This window comes from Eucalyptus grandis, chromosome 8 (genome assembly GCF_016545825.1).
Source record: "Eucalyptus grandis isolate ANBG69807.140 chromosome 8, ASM1654582v1, whole genome shotgun sequence".
In the NCBI taxonomy this organism is placed as follows: domain Eukaryota; kingdom Viridiplantae; phylum Streptophyta; class Magnoliopsida; order Myrtales; family Myrtaceae; genus Eucalyptus; species Eucalyptus grandis.
The window spans coordinates 62,824,438-62,848,808 of NC_052619.1; the positions used below are offsets into that span (position 1 = coordinate 62,824,438).

Here is a 24,371-nt window from a genome sequence, read left to right on the forward strand (position 1 = left end):
GTAGTAGAGTTTCTACATTGTGAAGTCAAGGACGTGAGACTGTAAAATCTCTTTTGTTTCATAGTGAAATCCAGCCAGTCGGCTATTAATGCGAGAGAGTGGACATAGACTTGAACTAAGCTGAACCACTATAAACTTTGTATTTCTATTCTCTTTCCCTGAACTCCTTACTTTAATTCATAACTTTATATAACTACTTATAGCTGATTATATCTTCAGTCTATTATCTTCTAAAGACAACTTACTTTCATTAAATCTTGCAAAAAATTTATTTATACCTATTCACCCCCCTCTAGGTATTCTTACTAGCCCTTTCACTATAGACACTTAAGTTTGTAGCGAACAACTTTCTACGTTCGTTCTACATCCATCGATAATCTGTACTTTATCTCCTCGTTCTATCATCTTGCATTCCATCCAAGATTCCTCATCTTGAAACTACTGTTGATCACAGTTCATGTAGAGAGTCACAGGCCTTTGAAGCCTTTCTCATTTCGCATCAAGGATAGACCAAATTCGAGAGCAATTCATTCCAATGAATGGATTGCGTTACGCACTTCTTGAGACCTTTGATAAACAATTCCAGGGTTCCACTTATTATTTGCTCAATGTGCCAAGTAAACAACTTCTGAATCAAAATTTTTGCCTGTTAGATCAAGAAAACTCTTACGTCATTCATATGGCGAACTTTTTTTCCATTAAAATCCACGATGACATCACCATCTTGAACGCCAGCACGATATGCAGGGTATCCTTTTATTACCTGGCGAAGATAAGAATATGTAAGGAACCGACAATTTTAGCAAGAAGAATGCATCGTCTAAAAAGGCTAGCTTGACACCATTACAGGAAGATAATGACATTAGATTTCGGATTTCCATGAATACACAAAATTTCAACTTCATTGTCAAAAGAAGTGTGGATCGACAATTTACTAGTCCAATGATACTCGAAAAGCATGCAGCATAAGTTGTCCCCTGAAGAAAGCTTTCTTCAGAGTACTTTCACAGAGAAATGGCAGCACCAGCGTGGCTTCAATGTCACATATACAGTATGATTCTTATCATAGCACAGTTGACAACTGATGTTGTTTTATCTGATGGAACATTTTCTCCAGGCGAGGTTTTTCCATGAATAATTTCAAATAGCATGTTTCACGAGAAAATAGAGAGGACAAAAGAAAAAGCAAGACGACAAGTTAAACAAACTTAAGAGGGACCTTAGCAATATAGTATCCAACAGTAGCAAATTTTGGCCATGCACCATACAGCGCCCTCCTCCCAAAACCACAAATTCATGCACAGAATTGGGGGCGCTCTTCTTGCACACTAATGACATCATTGAAAAGGGAATAAAATGAGAACATTTCCAGATTTGCCGAAGAAGACAATAAGAAAGACATACCTTCTGTACAAAGACACCTTCTTCAGCTTTAGGAAATGTGGGGTAACGTTGTTTAAGTGTTTTGTAGTTCTCCTCGCTGACGTTCCACATCACCCATCCAAAATATGCTTGTACAGGCATCCTGCAACAAGTTACCATCTGTTGCCTAGGTGAAGATAATATGCTTGAAATATCATAATTTGTACTGGGGAAGTTCCGAGATTGAATACTGCAGAAGACTTTCACAAGGCCATTATAGTAACTGATCAATAAGGAAAGAAATTGTTTAAGTTTAAACTACAGAGGTCATCGAACTATTTCTTTCCACTTAACACCTGGAGTTCTCGCAGAGAAATGCAATAGAAATGACCCGACTGCTCAATGCACATCAGAATATCAATAAAACACTTGCTTTAAAATCAGTCACCTCTTTTATTATATAAAGGAGGATAGGAGACGATTGATCATTATACTGATTGAAAAGTTCACGACAAAGTTGATGGGAGAACGGTAACAATTCAAACAATATCGAATCAACGCAGCAAAATAAAATAATCTCTCCTCTTGTGTAAACCTAATAGGAATCGATATAGTAGAGTAAAATAAATACCAAACACGTGAACACAAGACGATTTTTTACGTGAAAACCCCCCTCGATGTGAGAAGATCAAAACCACGGGACCGGAGTCCACCCGAAATTCTTCATTATCAACAAAATTGTTCTTCTCTAGCAAATACTAGAGGTACATAGCAGCAAAGACCTCAAGAATATAATTCTTGGCAATACACATAAACTTCACAAGAGATCAAGGATAAATCTGATCAAAAACGCAGGTTTTGATCAATCCACAAAAAACCTGATGTATGGAGCTTCAAACGAAAATCAAACCGTTCAGATTCGATAAAATTGCGCCACAAACATGCTAACAAAATTTCAGCTCAATCGGACCACGAATCGACCTCTGACACCAGCTTGATGTAAATTAGATATTGCCCCAAATCTCAGATTTTCTGCTTTCTCTTTTTCTCTTGTTACCGTTTCCTTTTTTGCAGCTACCTCTTTATATAGATAGTGAGAAACCATATTTTCTCATATAACTTATCATATGGGCTCAAGCCCTTTTTGGGCTTGCAACTCATTGGGCCTCCTCCACATAAGACTGAACCCAGCTAACAAAAGTTTACATATCAAGCTGGTATGAGGCACCAAAATAGAATGTACTGACAACTCTGGAAGGGCTTTAAGATTGTTGAAATAAAATCAACCGGTACAGCAAAGCTCAGTCCAAATGCTTTATCTGGCTTCATTGTCTCAACATTGACACCAACCAATTCTCCATCGAGATTGCAAAGAGGACCCCCAGAATTTCCCTTAAAAAAAGAAAAAAAAAAGTAGACGGAAACTTATTGTCAAGTTAAGGTACTGTTATGTCAAAAGACCTAGATTAAATTGGACAAAGCGCAAGCATGTGAATTTATCACGAATGTCATCACTGACTTCTATTGATTAGCCCGTGTTATTTACGGTCTACAATTCTGCATTCAAAACATCATCTAGGAGGTGAAAGGTGGTAGCTTCACAGATAGATGGCCCACTTAATGACGAGATACGGTTTCCCCTTATGTGCAAGTAGTCACCCTCCATCTAATAACTTAAACTTCTGGGTTTTGGGCTTTCTAACACAACTATTTATTTTTTATCACGGTCACATTTAAGAACAAAACACAATATAACCCAAGTCCCAGAAAGGGGCCTTGAAAAATAGTGCTGGTAGAAGAATATAAAAAAATGGCACTTCAGAGTTACTTTCTCATCAACATTGGGTTGAGGGAGCAATATGTGCACGTAAAACTCCATGAATCGTGCAGATACTGGCAGAGCAATTTTTTTTATGCCCTCCAGTTACATGCTCATGTGCAGAGTAATAGAATGATATTATATTGAGTAGAGTCGAAGGCTAACTAATATGACAAAGTGGTATTCTTATCCATCCTTTCCTATACATGCAGCTTACATGTCTACGTCAAGTTCAAGATATTATAATTAGTTCAAATATCACTTGGTAGAGAAGAAAACAAAGTGAGAAACTTGAAGTTAAGCCACTAAATTTGGACAGCAAAGTACATCCTCAAACACCAACCTTTCCATCAGCTACATACCATCCTCATGAATAACAGTTCCTTAACCCATCACCCGTTCTTCCTCTAATCAGCAAGATAAAAAGAGACTTTTCCGATTAGCGCACAGAAGAAAAAAACAAAGTAACAGTAGATTTCTGGCCAGGACGACTAACTAAGAGAATGATCACATGGCATACCTTTTTCTTGTTTTGAAGTGTTAAAAAGTGATCCATTTTTGGAAAGCTCTAGACTACACCATGTTGGAGAAATCTTTTTGGAATATTTTGAAGCTGACAAAACATTTCTATCAGTCTAGTCTGAAGATTTGCAGACTCTACTATTACAGTTTGAAGACCTCCGGACTACCAGACTCAAGACTCAAAGTCTATCCTCATTGACAATTTTTAATCCGTTGAAGAAAGGCTATCCAGAACTGAGTGCTTCATTAAGGATTTGGCCTTATCGACTGGAGAAGATCTCTTAGCTGGATATGACATAACAGATTCCTTTATTCGAATCAAGATTGATTAAGGATCCGATGATTGGTGAAGTATTCTTGGAAAGTTCTACTTATGGAAACCAAGATCCTGATTGTATGGGCGAGTAGGATTGATGGGCTATCAACATGTTCCTTTAATAGCTCGAATGATCTTCCTAATTGATTCTGTCCAATGGGAAGATTGGAAGAATTCCTTTGGTAAATGCCAACGGGTATGATGGCACAAAGGAGTATAAAAGGAAGACGTTCCAGTTGTTCGAGGTGGTGCATGATAGAAGAATTCCAAAGTCTGAAGCTCTTTGATTCTTAGTCAATTAATTTATTGAGCAAAATCTTGTACGCAAAAGAGAGTCTATATTTTGAGATACCTTGAAGAAGTGTGGTAGAATATTTACACTGTGAAATTAAGGGAAAGCATTGTTGTAACATCTCTTTTGTTTATAGTGAAATCCAGCCGTTGGGCTGTTAGTGCAGAAGAGTGGATGTATGCTTGGAATAAGCCAAACCACTATAAACCTTGTGTTCAATTTTCTCTTCCCTACTCCTTGCTTTACTTTGATCATAGTTCGTTTTGTTAACTAAAGGAGAGCTTCCTTTCTATTGTTTGTCTAGTATTGCTTTCATATCTCGAGAAATCATTTTTACACCTATTCACTCCCCTCTAGGTGCTTATACTAGTTATATCAATTGGTATCAAAGCTTGTGTACTCACTTTGTTTGAAGTGTTTTATTTCAGAGTTAAAGATCCATGACTAGTATGCTAGCTCCAAGGCTGGTGGAAGGGCAAAGCAATACCAGACCACCTTACTTTGATGGAAAGGATTACAACATCTGGAAAAATAAGATGAAAGCATTCCTACGATCAAAGGATCCTCTGGAATGGGACGTTGTAAAAAAAGAAATCACTCCTAAAGCTGCATCTGTCTCAGAGAGAGGAAAAGAAACTGTTGAGTCAAGTGAAATGACTCAGGAAGTAATAATCAAGAGACAAGCTCTTGATGCAAAAGCAATTTATTCTTTATATTGTGCTTTGTCACCTACTGAATATAACATAATATCTTCTTGTGTTACAGCAAAAGAAGTCTAGGATAGATTACATATCACTTATGAAGGAACTGATCGAGTGAAAGAGACCAGAATCAACATTCTCCTCGGTCAATATGAAGCCTTCAAAATGAAATCAGGAGAATCTATAACTGACATGTTTAGTCGTTTTACAGAAATCGTGAATGGTCTTGAAAATGAAGGTCAACCAATTTCTGATCCCATGAAGGTAAATAAGCTACTGCGTGGACTCTCCAAGGATTGGAATCACATAAAGACCTCAATAAGAGATATACAAAGAATCATGCCACTATCTATCGATGAGTTGGTTGGAACTCTTCAATCTTATGGAGTGGAACGAATCAATGAAGACGAAGATCCTAAAGGTAAGAAATCCATTGCATTAAAATCCAATGATGATTCTGATGTCATAGATTCTGAAGACGATATGGATGATTAGGAGCTTGCTCTCATGATAAGAAGATTCAGAAAGCTAAACAGAAAATGAAGAAGATTCAATCCAAAGAAACAGAGTTTTCAAAAGCAATGCACCAAGTCCGTTGATGATGATGAATCAAACAAAGATGTAGTCCGCTTTGAATGTAAGAAAAAGGGACACATCGACCCAACTATCCTCTTCGAGAAAGAAGAAAGGAAAAGCTGAAAAGTATCGAAAGGCTCTTAAAGTAGAAACGGGAGTGATACATAGTGTGAAGAAACTAATGATGATTATGCCAATATATGTCTCGATGGCACAATTGGATTGATTCAAACTCCGAGACGACTCAGCATTCAGACAGTGAATTTGAGGTAAGTAACTTTAAAATCCCTGTTAAAGTTTCTAAATACATTAATGAGCTGTGTTTTAGTCTTAAGACTTCTCTTAAAAGGATTTCGAACTTAAAAAGGAAAACTCGCACTAAAACAATAGGAAAATGTTTTGAAAGAAAAGTTGAAATGTTTAGACATGAATGTTTCTACTCTTAAAGAAAGCAAAGATAATCTCTTGAAAGAAAATGCATTTTTAAAAAATGACTTATCAAATATTTCAAAAAGATTTTCAATAGAATCTCGAGAAACTTGAGAAAATTCTTTCAAGACAAAGACCTTATTTCAATAAATCTGGTTTAGGAATGACAGCGTAGAAACCATTCCTTTAATTGATTTTCCTAAAGTGAAGGAAAGAATTAAGCAAAGACCTACAAGAGATGCTTACAAAAATCATTTCAAAAAGATTTTTGTAAAACCAGTAGGTCGAAATGCTCTCAGATGTTCAAAAAGCAATAGTGCATATCATTTTGAAAAAGAGTGTCCTATGGTTTGGAAACCTATTAAGAAAGTATGGGCAAAAACCGCATATCATGCTAACACCAATGGACCCAAGAAAATATGGGTACCAAAGAAAACTTGAGTTTATTTTTTAAATGCAGGTCACTATCAAGAAAAAGGTAAAATGGTATATGGATAGTGGATGCTCAAGACATATGACAGGAGATTCAAATTGCTTCATAAAGCCTCGTTCAAGTAAATGGTGGAAAAGTCTCATTTGGAGGAAACAACAAAGGAAGAATTGTGGGATTTGGAATGTAAAAATTGGAAACCTCACAATAAGCAATGTTTCCCTAGTGGAATGACTCAACTACAATCGCTCGCATCGTTGAGCCGTGTGATACCGGTTTCAAAATCAACTTTCAAGAGGGAATATGTTCGGGAACCAAGTAAAGATTCTACTCGTCATTCATGGGCCGAAGACATGGAAATATCTACCTCTTGGATGTGAAACCAGATGAATCACAATGTCTAATCTCAATTCAAGATGAAGTGAGCTTATGGCACAGAAAGCTTGGGCACATCAATATGAAGCAGATAGCTAAAATTTCAGCAAAGAAGCTTGTTCGTGGTCTGCCCAAATTATCATACCAAAAGTCTGATCTATGTACACCATGTGTATTGGGAAAGCAGGTAAGAAATTCCTTTAAACCAATAAATCAAGTTTCCACTAATCGTGTCTTGCAGCTTCGTATATGGATCTCTTCGACCAAATCCGTAACTCGTAGCATTGGAGGTAAGAAATATTGCCTAGTAATTGTGGATGACTACTCATGATTTACTTGGATATATTTCCTGGCAAGTAAGTCTGAAACCTTCTCTTACTTTGAAAATTTTGCTAAAAATGTTCAAAATGAAAAAGGGTATGTTATCTCGAGTATAAGAACAGACCATGGAGGTAATTTGAAAATCAAGATTTTACAAAATTCTGTGACGAATCTGGTTTTTGGCATGTGTTCTCCTCTCCATATACTCCAGAGCAAAATGTAGTTGTGGAAAGAAATAATAGATCGCTTCAAGAAATGGCTAGAACTCTTTTAATTGAAAGTAACATCTCTTCACGATTTTGGGCTGAAGCAGTTTCAACAGCAAGTTATATTATTAATAGAGTTTTTCTAAGGCCTATTCTGGAAAAAAAAAAACCCTATGAGTTATTCAAAGGAAAGAAGCCTATTGTTTCATATTTTCATGTGTTCGGATGCAAATGCTTTATATTGAAAAATGCAAATGATAGAGTTGGTAAGTTTGAAGAAAAATCAGACGAAGGCATCTTCCTTGGATCTTCAACCTCAAGCAAAGCCTATAGAGTCTATAACAAGAAGAGTCAATCTATGGAAGAATCAATGAATGTCAAATTCCAGGATTCTATGCAAAATGAATATGTTCGAGACTCATCTTAAAGAATCGAACTCGCCTCCGGACTCTACAAAGTCTAAATCTCAAAAAGCAGCTCGACTCGAAAGACCAAAGAACAAATGGTTATTGAAGATTCAAATGAAGGAAGTGATCATCAACCTGACAAAACAACCAGTAACTGGAAGCATAAGTCCAATCATCCCAAAGATCTCATTATTGGTGACATTAATGAAGGAATTCGCACAAGATCTAAAAGGTGCGAAGAGTTTAGTGCTGTGGCTCTTATTTCTGAAATAGAACCGAAAAGCATAGAAGAAGCTTTATCTGATGAAAGCTGGATTGAAGCTATGCAAGAAGAACTCAGACAATTCAATATTAATGACGTCTGGGAGTTGACTCCTAAACCAAAAGGTAAATCTCTTATTGGAGCTAAATGGGTTTTTAGGAACAAGATGAACGAAAAAGGAAAAGTCATAAGAAAAAAAGCAAGACTCGTGGCCAAGGGATATAGGCAAGAAAAAGGGATAGACTATGACGAGACTTACGCACCAGTAGCAAGGTTAGAAGCAATTCGATTATTACTTGATTTTGCTTGTTATAAGAATTTCAAGTTATTCCAAATGGACGTCAAAAGTGCTTTCCTAAATGGATTTATCCATGAGAAAGTCTATGTGGAACAACCACCTGGGTTTGAAGACCCAAGGAAGCCAGACTCAGTATTCAGACTGAAAAAAGCCTTGTATGGTTTAAAGCAAGCACCTCGAGCTTGGTACGACAAGCTAAGTAAGTTTTTAATTCAAAATGGCTTTGTAATAGGTAAAGTAGACACTATTATGTTTATCAAAAGAGAAAGCAAAAGTTTTATGCTTGTTCAAATATATGTTGATGATATTATTTTTGGATCCTCTAATGAAAGTTTGTGCAAGAAATTCTTTAAGTCTATGCAGGATGAATTTGAAATGAGCACGATGGGTGAACTAACCTTCTTTCTTAGACTTCAAGTGAAACAATTGAAGGAAGGGACTTTTATTCATCAAGAAAAATATGCTAATGATCTTGTCAAAAAGTTTGGACTAGAAAATTGCAAAAAGACTGATATACCAATGTCAAGTTCCTTGAAGATAGACAAAGATGAAGGAGGACAGAAGTTATACAGGAGTATCATCGGTTCACTTCTTTATCTTATTGCTTCTAGACCTAACATTTTGTTTAATGTTTGCATTTGTGCTAGATTTCAAGCAGGCCCTAAAGAATCTCATCTAAGTGTTGCAAAGCGTATTATCAAATACATTGCTTCAACTTCAAGCATCGGCCTTTGGTATCCTAAAAAGGGAGACTTTACTCTTCTTGGATACTCGACGCGCATCTAGCCGTTGCGGAGTTGATAGAAAGAGCACCTCGGGTACCTGTTAGTTACTTGGAAGCAGGATAGTGTCTTGGTTTTCAAGGAAGCAAAATACAGTAGCTTTTTCTATAGCAGAGGCAGAATATGTAGCTCTCGAAAGTTGTTGTTCACAAATTCTGTGGATAAAACAACAGCTAAGAGACTTTGGAATTGAAGATTCATGCACGGAGATTAATCGTGACAACACCAAAGTGCAATCAATCTTACCAAAATCCAATTCTTCACTCAAGAGCAAAGCATAGAGAGATTCGACATCACTTCATTAGAGATCATGTTCAAAATGGAGAAGTTTCGATTCAGTTTGTTGACTCAAAGAACCAACTCGGCGGATATATTTACTAAGCCTTTGGAGAAAAATCAATTTGAAATCATCCGTTCCTGCACTCAACATCTTGAAGCTTGAAGAAGTTAAAGTCTAGAGACTCTCGAGACTCGAGACAATCATGGTTATTGACTGTAAGTTATTTTATTTTCTCTTATATTAAATCTCGTAAAGGTACGATCATTTATCTATTTATAATTGATTTATGCTATCTTCAATTTCCGTGAAAAGTGCAATTTTTCCTTTTCAAAAAGAGTTAATTTTTCTTTAAAAAAGGCAGTTATCTATTTTTGAAAAAGGTAGTTATTTTTAAGAGGCATCTTTTCACTTTCCTTTACGACGTTTTGCATTCCCCTGTTTCGACTAAGCTATATACAGTCGATTCCACTTCACTTAACTCCAAAACCCTAAAAAGCATTGATCTTCCATTCCTGTCTTCCTCCCTTGTTTAATCTTAGAAAAAGTTGTCAAGCAAGGAATCTTTCAAAGAATAAGAAAGATGTCGTCTTCAAGAAAGTCTTCGAGGATCACAACGGGGGACCACGGCGAATGAGTGAGGGGCCTACTCACTTTGATCTCACCGAGGAAGAGGAGTCACCAAGTCAGCAGCAGAGCCCACAACATTCTCAGCAGCGTCATTCTCCACCAACTAGTCCACAGGGTGCTAGTCATCAACAAGAGGAAGAAATCGTTGAAGACGCAGATCCTGTAAAAATTCAAAGGCCCTCTTTTATTTATAAGCTTTACCGTGCTTTAAAGAGGATTGGTACTCCATTGAACTACATCAATGAGTTTCTTAAGGACAAGGGATATGGGAATGAGTACATCTTTTTGCGAAAAATGGAGCGTTTGGGAATTGCTCCTAAGGGGTTGGCAGAAGAAACCCTTGCAAATATCCCAAGTGATCCGCATGTTGGGGGATTTAATCAAATAGATGGGAATGATGATGACAAATTGTACAACCAATTTCAACCGAGAATGGGTGTTGCAGCAAAAATTCGAGGAAAAAGGACAGAGTTGTTTAAATCGAAGGAACAGAAGGATCTATACTCCAAATTGTTAAAGCATGGGGTGATAAACCCTAGGAGTGTGGATTTTGATTTCCTTGATGCTGTGAATGTCAATTTGAGGGAAAAGTTCGGTTTTCTTCAACTTGAACAGTTTTGTTCTAACACCACAAAAGCCTATGCTTAATTAACTGCATATTTCTATTCAAATCTTAGTTTCTTGGATGCGAATAGAATCTCTTTCAGTGTCCGAGATCAGGACTTTGTGGTGGATGTGGATATGCTAGCGGATGTGATTGGGGTTGAGAGAGAGAGATATCAACCCATCAGTGTCTCCATAGCTCGTGTCACATTGGAACTTGTTAAGGACAGAAGGATAGAGGGAAGGATTTCCTACTCAAGGATGTGTGCGTTCAACATTCTGCTTCACAAGATTGTGATCAATTGCCTCAGACCGAAATCAACTTCCAAGACTGATGTTTCAAACTCGAGGCAAAGCCGATGTACGCCATCAATCTTCGGAAAAAGTTTTCTCTTCCTCACACTATTCTCGTTCCACATGTATAGAGCGGTGGTGAAGGACAAGGGCCAACTTCCTTATCCAGGTCTTGTGTCAAAGTTATTCAGACATTTGAATATTCGGCCTCCACAAATTCTCTGTGTTCGACCATGTGACAAAATGGTGGTAGGACTGAAAATGGTGTCCAAAATGCGTCTGAAAGAACTGAAATAGCTAGTACGAGTACCTAGAGGGGGGTGAATAGGTATACTAAAATTTCTCGAAGCTTGCACGATATCAATTAGAGTATTGCAACAATTAAAAGTTCAATCGCAAGACTAAGTAAGGGAAAGAGAGAATTGAACACTCGGTTTATAGTGGTTCGGCTTGATTCAAGCCTATGTCCACTCTTCCGCACCGATGCCCGATTGCCCGGATTCCACTATGATCAAAGAGTTGTTACAAGTGTTGATCTTCCTTGATTTCTAGGTGTAGATGATCTACCACACTCACTCAAGGCGTCACCAAGTATAAACACTCTCGTATACAATTTCGCTCGTCTCAACTAACAATCAAGGATCTTCGGACTGGAATTTTTCTATCGATCACACACTTAAAACAACTAGAACGTCTTCCTTTATACTCCTTCATGCCATCATAGCCGTTGGCACTTACCAAAGGAATTCCTCCAATCTACCCGTTGGACGGAATCAATCAAGAAGATCATCCGAGCTATTTAAGGAATCGATGATAGCCCATCAATCTGTTCGCCCATACAATCAGGATCTCGGTTTCCAAGAATAGAATAATCCAAAATTATTTCGTCGACCATCGGATCTTCAATCGATCTTAGATAAGAATTAAAGAATCCGAAATGATTATCCAACCAAAGAATCTATTCCAGAGGATAGGATCGAATCCTCAACCATAAACCTCGGCTTTGGATTTCCTTCAACGCTGGATTAGAAAGACTGTCGGTGAGAATAAAGTCTTAAGTCCCGAGTCTTAAGATTTGAGACTTGAGACTTAAGTCTTGAGTCTTGAGTCTTGAGACTTAAGTCTTGAGTCTTGAGTCTTGGGTCTCGAGAGAACAAAGTCTTCAGACTTTAAACTGACGGTCTCCGAACATGCAGACTTTAGACTGAAAGAAACGTTTTGTCAGCTTCAAAATATTCTGGAAAGATTTCTCCAAGAATCTCCCCCTTTTTGATGGTGACAAAACTTTCTTGAAGATTTGAACATCTTTGACTCGCAAAACATTTTTCAAGCAATATGGCTAACTCATAAAGATTAATAAAACAACCGGACTCGCATCCACGAAAATTGGTTAGTCTTTCATGAGAAACACCATATAACAACACTTGAATAAATGCAACCAGTCAAGTTCATAATCCACAGCCAATTCAGTCAAATTCATACCCAAGTTCAAAATCTCAAGTCATACTCAAAACTAAACATAACCACAAAGGTCAAAGTAAAAATGAATGAAAGTTCAAATTGGTTCTCCCCTTTTGTCGCATTGAAAAGGGTGAGAAAAGAGTCATGTCTCGCTGGGAATGTGCACGATCCGGAAATCCCCAATGGATCGGACTACTCCTTCGAGCTTCTTCGGGTCTTCGCAGATGAGCTACCTCTTCACTCTTGGCATTTGCTTGAAGTTGCATAGCGAGGTCTTTGAATTTATCTTCCAGAGAGACTGAAGATGCTTGTCCAGCATGCTTCAAAGCTTGGATTTCACAATCCAAAACATATATCTGGTTACGCATTTCCAGAAGAATATTCATGATACTACGAAAATCTGCATAATCATCCGTCTGTGTACTGGCATTAACTTTCTCAGAAGGTGTGTATGCAGACGATGGAGCTTCTGTTTGGTCTGGCAAATTTGGAATTGAAGTATCACCTTCTTCAGGCAATTGAGAGTCCTGAACTTCTTCTGGGTCTTCTGGAGATTGTCTTAGATCTTCAGCAGCATGAGGTGTAGACCTCTCTTGCTCGCTAACTCCCCCTGTCTCTAGGACATCGAAATGGGAAGAGTGAAGATCATGCTCTTGATTTCCCTTCTCTCCAGATTTATCAGCAGACTGTTCTTTTTCTTTTTCTCCTTCTTCCTCAGCTTCTTTCTCCTTCTCTCTCTGTTCTTCTTCTTCTCTGCTCTGCTGAAGTTCTGTCGGATAAGACACAGAACATCTTTTTCTTGTCAGTGCTGGTATAGTGGGATCTTCATCATCTTCATCCTCATCTTCTTCCTCCACGATAAGATTTCTTTTCCTCTTTTTCGATGAAGCACCAATGGCCTCCTTTCCTTTCCTTTTTGAAACAGACTGGACTGGAGATTTCACTTTGAATTTCTCCATTGCCTTAGAGAGTTCTTGCAGATGCATCTTCATTAACATTTTCAACCCTACCACCATCTTATCACACGCTCGAACACAAAAAGTATGTGGCAGTTCAATATTCAGATGTCCGAAGATCTTGGTCACTGCACTGGGATAAGGCAATTGTCCTTTGTCTTTGACACCGCTCTGTACATATGGAAAAGAATAGTGTGCGGGAGAGAAAACTTCCGGCCTGAGTTAATAGCATACATCAACTTTGCTTCAGGAAGAGACACAGAAGTCTTTGATGTAGACTTTGGTCTGAGACAATTGATCATGATCTTGTGAAGCACAATGTTGATAGCATTCATCCTGGAATAGATAATTTTCTTATCTACATTCCTATCCTTGACAAGATCCAGAGTGGCTCGAGCAGGTGAGACTTTGATTGGGAGATAGCGTCCCCGTTCAACTCCAATTATGTCCGCCAACATACTCACATCTACCACATAGACTTGGTCTCGAACACTGAATGAAATTCTATTCGCATCCAAAAAGCTAAGATTTGAATAGAAATAAGCAGTCAGTTGATCATACCCGTTTGTAGAGTCAGAGCAGAAAGTCTCAAGTTGAAGCAAATTCAACTTCTCTCTTAAGTTCAAGTTGATGGAATCCAGAAGTCAAAATCAACACTTCTAGGGTTGATTATCCCTCTTTTCAACAGCCTGGAATACACTTTTTCCCGATCCTTGGATTTAAACAAATCCATCGATTTCCTTTCACCTTTGCCGACACACCCATTCCGGGTTTAAATTCAAGGAACATTTTGTCATCATCGTTCCCGTCAATCGATTTACGTCCCGGCATACGAGGATCACTTGGAATGTTCGCAATAGCCACGCTTCGCTTTTCCTTTCGGAGCAATTCCCAACTCTTCCATTTTCCACGGAAAAAGATACTCATTTCCATAATTTTTGTCCTTTAGAAAGTCATCTATATAATTTAATGAAGAACCGGTGCTTTTCAACGCACGATAAAGCTTATAGATAACGGAAGGTCTTTGGACTCTTCGGGTCGCTTCCTCGATTATCTCTTCTTCCAGATTTTGACTTGCACTTTGTGAGACAGAGATGCTGAATGACGTGGAGGAGAGCGAATCGGACTTTGTCGCCGACTTGGTAAGTCTTCTTCCTCTCGTGAGATCGAAGTGAGTCGGTCCCTTCCCCATTCTTTGTGGTCCCCGTTTGCGATTCTTGATGATTTCCTTGAAGACGACATCTTTCTTTGTCTATTGGAGGATTCCTTCACTTGCTTTTCCCAAGAAAAGATGACCACTTTCTCGACAATGAACAAAGAGTAGAAACAGTATCGAGAGGAGAGTGCTTTTTAGGGTTTTGAAAATTTGGGGTAGAATAACCGTATATATGTACCTCGGATTTGAAAAGGGAAGTTTAAACGATATAAATCAATAACTGCCTAAATTAACTTTCTTTAAAAAAGACAGGTTTTCAAATTTCACACAAGTTATATCTGAATAATAAAACGTACCTTTTAGATAAAATAAACGAGAATTCGTACCTTTTAGATAAAATAGCAACTTACAGTCTTTAGCCATGAATGCTTGAGTCTCTGGATTTAGAGTCTAAGAGATCAGAGTCTTAGAGTTGGTGAGTCTCTAGACTTTAACTTCTTCAAGCTTCAAAATGTTGAGTCTCGAGCGGATAAAGTCGAACTGATTCTTCTCCAAAGGCTTTGTGAATATGTCCGCTAGTTGACTTTTTGAATCAACAAATTGAATCGAGATTTCTCCATTTTGAATATGATCTCTAATAAAGTGATGACGAATCTCAATATGCTTTGCTCTTGAATGAAGGATTGGATTTTGGTGAGATTGATAGCGCCGGTATTGTCACATCCGATTTTCGTGCATGAGTCTTCAATGCCAAAGTCTTGTAGCTGTTGTTTTATCCATAGAATTTGCGAACAAAGCAGCCTTCCAAGAGCTACATACTCGCTTCGTTGTTGAGAGAGCTACGGTGCTTTGCTTCCTTGAAAACCAAGACACCGTCCCCGTTTCCAAGCAGGTTGACAAGTTCCGTAAGTGCTCTTTCTATCGACTCGCAACCGGCCAGATCCGCATCCGAGTATCCTAGAAGATTAAAGTCTCCCCTCTTGGATACCAAAGACCGATGCTTGAAGATGAAGCAACGTATTTGATAATACGTTTCACGGCAATGAGATGTGATTCTCTAGGATCCGATTGAAACCTAGCACGAGATACAAACACTAAACAAAATATCGTGTCTAGAAGCAGTAAGATAAAGAAGTGAACCGATCATGCTCTGTATGCTTTTGATCTACTTTCTTTCCTTCTTCATCCTTGTCTATCTTCTGAGAACATGACATTGGTATGTCGGTCTTTTTGCACTTTTCCAATCCAAACCTTTTGACAAGATCATTCGCATATTTTTCTTGATGGATGAAAGTTCCTTCCTTCATTTGTTTTACTTGGAGTCCAAGAAAGAATGTTAACTCTCCCATCATACTCATTTCAAATTCATCCTGCATAGACTTAGAAAATTTCTTGCAAAGACTTTCATTAGAGGATCCAAAAATAATGTCATCGACATATATTTGAACAATTAAAAAGTTTTTGTTTTCCTTTTTGATAAACAAGGTAGTATCTACATTACCTTTGACAAAACCATTCTGTAATAAAAACTTACTTAGTCTGTCGTACCAAGCTCGAGGTGCTTGCTTTAGACCATACAGAGCCTTTTTCAGTCTGAAGACTGAGTTTGGCTTCTTTGGGTCTTCAAATCCAGGCGGTTGTTCCACATAAACTTCCTCATGGATAAATCCATTTAGGAAAGCACTTTTGACGTCCATTTGGAATAACCTGAAATTTTTGTAGCAAGCAAACGCAAGTAATAGACGAATAGCTTCTAACCTTGCAAGCGGTGCGTAAGTCTCGTCATAGTCTATTCCTTCTTCTTGCGTATATCCTTTGGCCACGAGTCTTGCTTTGTTTCGTACGACTTTTCCTTTTTCGTTCATCTTGTTCCTGAATACCCATTTGGTTCCAATAACGGATTTACCTTTTGGTTTAGATGTCAATTCCCATACATCATTGATGTTGAACTGTCTGAGCTCTTCTTGCATAGCTTCGATCCAGCTTTCATCATATAAAGCTTCTTCTATGCTTTTTGGTTCAATTTCGTAGATGAGAGCCACAAGACTAGATTCTTCATGCCTTTTTATCCGGGTGCGGATTCCTTCATTAAGTTCACCAATAATAAGATCTTTGGGATGACTGGATTTGTGCTTCCAGCTACTGTGTTGATGATCTCTTTCTTTATTTGATTCTCCATGAGCGTCTTGATGATGGACTTCCAGAATTTGAGATGCTTCTTGAGATGTCGACATTTGAAGATCTAGAGTGGATTCAGTCTCCTCGTACTGAGTCTGGCTGGATTCATTTTGCACCGAGTCTTGGAATTTGACATTCATAGATTCTTCCACAGGTCGGCTTTTTTGTTGTAAACTCGTAGGCTTTGCTTGATGTAGAATATCCAAGGAAGATGCCTTCATCTCGATCTTTCTTCAAACTTACCAACTCGATCATTTGCATTTTTCAAAATAAAGCATTTGCAACCGAACACATGAAAGTATGAAACAATAGGCTTCTTATCTTTGAACAATTCATAGGGGTTTTATCAAGAATAGGTCTTAGAAAGACTTTATTTATAATATAGCAAGCAGTTGAAACAAGCTTCAGCCCAAAATCGTGAAGAAATTTTACTTTCAATTAAAAGTGTTCTAGCCATTTCTTGAAGAGATCTATTCTTTCTTTCCACAACTCCATTTTGCTCTGGAGTATAAGGAGAGGAAAATATGTGATTAACACAGATTTCTCACAGAATCTTGTAAAATCTTGATTTTCAAATTCACTTCCATGATCTGTTCTTATACTCGAAATAGCACGTCCTTTTTCATTTTGAACCTTTTTAGCAAACTTTTCAAAGTACGAAAAGGTTTCTGATTTATTTGCAAGAAAATATACCAGGTAAAACGAGAATAATCATCTACAATTACTAGACAATATTTCTTACCTCCAATGCTCTGGGTTCTTGTTGGTCCGAAGAGATCCATATGAAGCAATTGCAGTACATGATTAGTAGATACATGATTTATTTGCTTAAATGAATTTCTTACTTGCTTTCCCAGAATGCATGGAGTGCATAGGTCAGACTTTTGATATGGCAATTTAGGTAGTCCTCGAACAAGCTGCTTTGTAGAGATTTTGGCTAATTGCTTCTTGTTGATATGGCCAAGTTTTCTGTGCCATAGAACTGCTTCATCTTGAATTGAGATTAAGCATTGTTCTTCATTTGGCTTTACATCAAGGAGGTAGATGTTTCCATGCCTTCGACCCATAAAAGACTGAGTCGAATCTTTGCTAATTCCAGAACATATGCCTTCTTGAAAGAAGATCTTGTAACCAGTATCACACAATTGGCTAATGCTGAGTAGATTGTAGTTGAGTCCTTCCACTAGAGAAACATTGCTTATTGTGAGATTTCCAATTTTCACAGTTCCGAATCCCACAATACTTCCTTTGCTATTTCCTCCGAATGAAACTTTTCCACCATTTACTTTAATAAGCTTTATGAAACTATTTGAGTCTCCCCGTCATGTGTCTTGAGCATCCGCTGTCAAGATACCACTTTACCTTCTTTTGACAGAGACCCGCATTCAAAAGAGAGTCTCAAGCTTTCTTTGGTACCCAAATTTTCTTGGGTCCTTTGGTGTTAGTAGGATGAGCATTATTAGGCCATACTCTCTTAATGTGCTTCTAAACCATAGGACACTCTTTTTCAAAATGATCCCGACTGTTACACTTAGAACACCTTAAAGCATTTCGACCTACGGGGTTTTACAAAAACTCTTTTGAAATGATTTTTATAAGCCTCTCTTGATGGTCTTTTTCTTAATTCTTTCTTTTACTTTCGGAAAATCAATCAAAGGGATTGTTTCGGCTGTCATACCTAGACCCGACCTATTGAAGTAAGGTCGTTGGATTGAAAGAACTTTTTCAAGTTTTTCGGATCCTATTGAAAATTTCTTTGAAATATTTGATAAATCAGTTTTTAAGAAAGCATTTTCTTTTGAAAGATTTTCTTCACTCTCTTTAAGAGTAGAAACATTCAAGTCTAAATTTTTACCTTTTCTTCTAAAATGTTTTCCTTTTGTTTTAAAACTGAGTTTTCCTTTTTAAGTTCAGAAATCTTTTTAAGAGAAGTCTTAAGACTAAAACATAACTCATCAATATATTTAGAGACTTTGACAGGGATTTTATAATCACTTACTTCAAATTCACTGTCTGAGTCCGATCCAGTCCGAGTCCGATTGCGCCATTAGACACAAAGTTGGCATATTCCTCATCACTCTCTTCACACTCGTATCGCTCAGGTGTTTCGGCTTTAAGAGCTTTTCGAGATTTCTCAGCTTTTCCTCTTTTCTTTTCGTAAGAGGACGGTTGGGTCCGATGTGTCCCTTCTTTTTACATTCGAAGCAAACTACATCTTTGTTTGGTTCCTCATCATCACCGAGACTTGGTCTGCTATCTCGAAAACTTTGTTTCTTTGGGATGAACCTCCCGCCTTTTCTATTCAGTTTTCTTCAATCTTCTTATCATGAGGGCGAGCTCCTCATCATCCATATCATCTTCGGAATCTGCATCATCGAATCATCATTTGATTTTAGTGCAATAGATTTCTTACCTCTTGGATCTTCGTCTTCATTAATTCGTTCCACTTCGTAAGACTCGAAGAGTTCCAATCGGTTCATCTACGATAATGGCATGATTCTTTGCGTCTCTCTTATTGAAGTCTTTATATGATTCCAATCCTTGGAGAGTCCACGTAGAAGCTTGTTCACCTTCATGGCATCAGAAATTTTTTGTCCTTGGTTCTCAAGACCATTGACAATATCTCGTAAAACGACTAAACATGTCGGTTATAGATTCTCCTGGTTTCATTTTGAAGGATTCATATTGACCAAGAAGAATGTTAATTCTGGTCTCCTTCACTCGATCGTCCCTTCATAAGTGATATGTAACCTGTCCCAAACTTCTTTTGCTGTAACACAAGAAGATATTCTGTTATATTCAGTTGGTGACAAGGCACAATATAAAGAATAAATTGCTTTAGCATCGAGTGCTTGTCTCTTGTTTATTTCTTCTTGAGACATTCCGCTGACTTCAACAGTTTCTTTCCCTCTTTCAGAGATTGATGCAGCAAGAGGAGTGATTCCTCTTTCCACAACGTCCCATTCCAGAGGATCCTTTGATCGTAGGAAAGCTTTCATCTTGTTCTTCCGATGTTGTAATCCTTTCCATCAAAGTAGGGAGGTCTGGTATTGCTTTGCCCCTCCATCAGCCCCGGTGCTAGCATACTAGCCATGGATCTTTTACTCAAGTAAAACACTTCAAACAAAGTAAGAACACGAGCTCGATACCAATTGAAATAGCTAGTACGAGTACCTAGAGGGGGTGAATAGGTATACTAAAATTTCTCGAAGCTTGCACGATATCAATTAGAGTATTGCAACAATTAAAAGTTCAATCGCAAGACTAAGTAAGGGAAAGAGAGAATTGAACACTCGGTTTATAGTGGTTCGGCTTGATTCAAGCCTATGTCCACTCTTCTGCACTGACAGCCGATTGGTTGGATTCCACTATGATCAAAGAGTTGTTACAAAGTGTTGATCTTCCTTGATTTCTAGGTGTAGATGATCTACCACACTCACTCAAGGCGTCACCAAGTATAAACACTCGTATACAATTTCGCTCGCCTCAACTAACAATCAAGGATCTTCGACTCGGAATTTTTCTATCGATCACACACTTAAAACAACTAGAACGTCTTCCTTTTATACTCCTTCATGCCATCATAGCCGTTGGCACTTACCAAAGGAATTCCTCCAATCTACCCGTTGGACGGAATCAATCAAGAAGATCATCCGAGCTATTTAAGGAATCGATGATAGCCCATCAATCCCGTTCGCCCATACAATCGGGATCTCGGTTTCCAAGAATAGAATAATCCAAAATTATTTCGTCGACCATCGGATCTTCAATCGATCTTAGATAAGAATTAAAGAATCCGAAATGATTATCCAACCAAAGAATCTATTCCAGAGGATAGGATCGAATCCTCAACCATAAACCTCGGCTTTGGATTTCCTTCAACGCTGGATTAGAAAGACTGTCAGTGAGAATAAAGTCTTGAGTCCTGAGTCTTAAGATTTGAGACTTGAGACTTAAGTCTTGAGTCTTGAGTCTTGAGACTTAAGTCTTGAGTCTTGAGTCTTGGGTCTCGAGAGAACAAAGTCTTCAGACTTTAAACTGACGGTCTCCGAACATGCAGACTTTAGACTGAAAGAAACATTTTGTCAGCTTCAAAATATTCTGGAAAGATTTCTCCAACAAGAACTCGGCAAGGCGTTGGAGAAATTTAAGGAGAAAACCCCTGTCAAAACTCATCAAGTCTCTTCTGTAGCAAAAAGAAAAGGGAAGGAGCCCATGGTTGCTCCATCCAAAAAGAAAAGAGCTCTCATTATTGAGGATGAAGATGATGAGGATGACATCACCATTTTTGCTATGGCATTGAAGAACCTGAGTCGTTCTGTTCCAGAATCAATGGAACGACAGGAGAAAGAAGAAGAAGAGACAGAAGCAGAGGAGCAAGAAGTAGAGGAGAAAGAAGAAGAGGAGAGAGAAGCTGAAGAAAGAGATGCAAAGGAAGAAAGGTTTGAAGAAGAAGAAGAAGAAGAAGAAGAAGAAAGAGGAAATCAAGAGGAAGGAGAGCATGAGGAACACTCTTCTCCACCTGAAGGCATGGGAACAGGGGGAGATAGTGGAAACTGTGAAGGAGTCAACCACTCTCCAGCAAATCCAGAGGACATTCATGCCTCTCAATTTCCTGAGGAGGGACATGATGCTTCATCACCAAATCTGCGTGACTATGTTGATGTACCATCGTCTACCTTTACTCCATCTGATCGTGCTGAAGCCAGTACGCAGACTGATAACTCAGCAGATTTTCGCAGAATTCTTGATGTTCTCTTGGAAATGCGGGGCCAGATATGTGCTCTGGGATGCGAAGTTCAGAACTTGCAGAATGCAGGACAAGCTTCTTTAGTTTCTTTGAATGATCAGATCCAAGCCCTTGCTCTTCAGAATCAAACAAATGCTAAGAGTGAATAGGTGGCTCAACTGAAGGAAGATTTGAAAAAGCTGGAAGGCATCATCCAGTCAATGGGAGATTTCCAACTTGTTCGCGTTCCCAAGAAAACTTGACTCCATTCTACTCCCATCTCAACCTTTTTTATGATGACAAAAAGGGGGAGAAATGCGAGATTTGAAATCTTGAACTTTGAACTTAAACTTGTTGAATTTTTAGTTTGTTTTGATGTTTGACTTGTGTGTCTGTGTCTGGATGTGGACTGACTGGATGTGGATTTGGATTTTGACTGCTGCTCATATTAAGTACTATTGATATCTTATGAATGGCTTTACTCTCATGCAAGACTAACCTATTTTCTGTTGTTGCAGATTCTAGTGTTATCATTAAGCCATTAATCTTTATAAGATATCCATATTTGCTTGAGTAATGTTTTGCAGGTCAAAGTTATTCAAATCTACATAAAAGTTTTGTCACCATAAAAAAGGGGGAGATTGTTGGAGAAATCTTTCTGGAATATTTTGAAGCCGACAAAACGTTTCTATCGGTCTAGTCGAAGATTTGCAAACTCTACTATTAAAGTCCGAAGACCTCCGGACTACTGAGACTCAAGACTCAAAGTCTATTCTCATTGACAATTTCTAATCCGTTGAAGAAAGGCTATCCAGAACTGAGTGCTTCATTAAGGATTTGGCCTTATCGACTGGAGAAGATCTCTTAGCTGGATATGACATAACGGATTCCTTTATTCGAATCAAGATTGATTAAGGATCCGATGATTGGTGAAGTATTCTTGGAAGGTTCTACTTATGGAAACCAAGATCCTGATTGTATGGGCGAGCAGGATTGATGGGCTATCGACATGTTCCTTTATTAGCTCGAATGATCTTCCTAATTGATTCTGTCCAACGAGAAGATCGGAAGAATTCCTTTGGTAAATGCCAACGGGTATGATGGCACAAAGGAGTATAAAAGGAAGACGTTCCAGTTGTTCGAGGTGGTGCACGATGGAAGAATTCCAAAGTCTGAAGCTCTTTGATTCTTAGTCAATTAATTTATTGAGCGAACTCTTGTACGCAAAAGAGAGTCTATATTTTGAGATACCTTGAGGAAGTGTGGTAGAATATCTACACTGTGGAATCAAAGGAAAGCATTGCTATAACATCTCTTTTATTCATAGTGAAATCAAGCCGGTGGGCTGTCAGTGCAGAAGAGTGGACGTAGGCTTGGAATAAGCCGAACCACTATAAACCTTATGTTCAATTTTCTCTTCCCTACTCATTGCTTTACTTTGATCATAGTTTGTTTTTTAACTAAAGGAGAGCTTCCTTTCTATTGTTTGCCTAATATTGCTTTCATATCTCGAGAAATTATTTTTACACCTATTCACCCCCTCTAGGTGCTTATACTAGCTATATCACACCAGACTACACATGCTTAAGATTCTAATATGTTGGAGAAATTTCTAGTACTATGTGGGCAGCAAGTGTACGTGTGAAGGAAGAAAAGCAAGCTGGAAGTCAACTGAATAAAGTCAACAAAAGTGGCAAGGAGCTACGGAGAATAGAAAAATGGAGAATAAGGGAGAAGCAACCAGAAGATCCGGAAGAAGCCGCAACAAGCAGGAGACAAAGAAGCAAGCTTGTAATTTTATATTAATTTTGTACTCAAAGTTGGTAGAGGAAGGTGGTGACTTACGCCTATAAATAGGAGTTGTGGATGTCTGTTCTATGTAGCAGAAAAACTAGAAATACTCCTTCCTTTGTAATACAGACTATCATAATAAAAGTCTTGTTTTTTTACCCATACTCCCTTGCCGTTGTAGTCCACTTATATCCACCCATACTTCACACATATACACTTGCACACAAACACGCTTCCGCAAACGCCAACAGTGGTATTAGAGCCACGTCTTTGGTTGGTATTGGCCGTTTGTCCTACCTACCCATTCCTAAAACTACCCTTTCTAAATACCCACTAACTAAACCATGGCCAACTCTACCTCATCCTCATTTCCCATCCCCATTTTTGATGGGAACAACTATGACTTCTGGAGCATAAAAATGACTACATTCTTGATGGCCCAAGACTTATGGGACATCATGGAAAAAGGTTACGAGGCTCCGCAAGAAAGTGGATGCAAGGGCACTATACTTTATCCAGCAAGCACTCTCAGAAACTGTATTTCCAAGAATAATTGGAGCAAGGACTGCAAAAGGGGCTTGGGATATAGTACGAGAAGAATTTCAAGGATCGGAAAAGGTACACACTATTTGCCTTCAAACTCTGAGAAGAGATTTTGAGAATTCTAAAATGAAAAATTACGAGACCGTACAAGAATATTGTGGAAAATTAAAGGAACTAGTTAATCAAATGAGAGCCTATGGAGATGGGATAACTGATCAAAGGGTTGTTGAGAAAATATTGGTGTCACTTACCAAAAAATACAACTCCATAGTTACAACTATAGAAGGAACTAAGGACTTGACGACCCTATCAGTGAGTGAATTAATAGGCTCTCTAGAAGCACGTGAGAAAAGACTAATGGCACAAGATGAAGATTCAGTTGAAAGTGCCTTTCTGTCTAAAGTAAATATACGGTCTCATCAATCTAAAAATGGTGGAAGGAGCTCATGGAAAAATAAAAAAAGGAGGAGAAACTATACAAAAGTGAAATTATCCACCTTGTGGTATTTGCAAGAAAACAAATCATTTGGAGAAGGATTGTTGGTTTAAAAATAAAAAAAAAAAGCCGCTTTTGTAAAAGATATGGCCATGTAGAAAAAGATTGTCGCTTGAAAACAAATAATCGAGCAAACTATGTAGGAAAAAAAGAAAGTGA

The 24,371-nt window shown here is 38.2% G+C and overlaps 1 protein-coding gene across 1 annotated transcript in view; it reads right to left on the bottom strand.

Moving 5' to 3' along the window:
• Nucleotides 1-499: 499 nt before the first annotated feature.
• The window catches only part of LOC104417704 (putative protease Do-like 14), a 55,221-nt gene continuing 31,349 nt past the window's right edge, over nucleotides 500-24,371 (bottom strand). The window contains exons 6-9 of the mRNA XM_039300224.1: nucleotides 2,606-2,754; nucleotides 1,405-1,645; nucleotides 689-763; nucleotides 500-646 (exon numbers count right to left, since the gene is read on the bottom strand). Of these exons, the coding sequence (XP_039156158.1) occupies nucleotides 500-646; nucleotides 689-763; nucleotides 1,405-1,645; nucleotides 2,606-2,754 (612 nt within the window). The remainder of the gene's footprint in view (nucleotides 647-688; nucleotides 764-1,404; nucleotides 1,646-2,605; nucleotides 2,755-24,371) is intronic.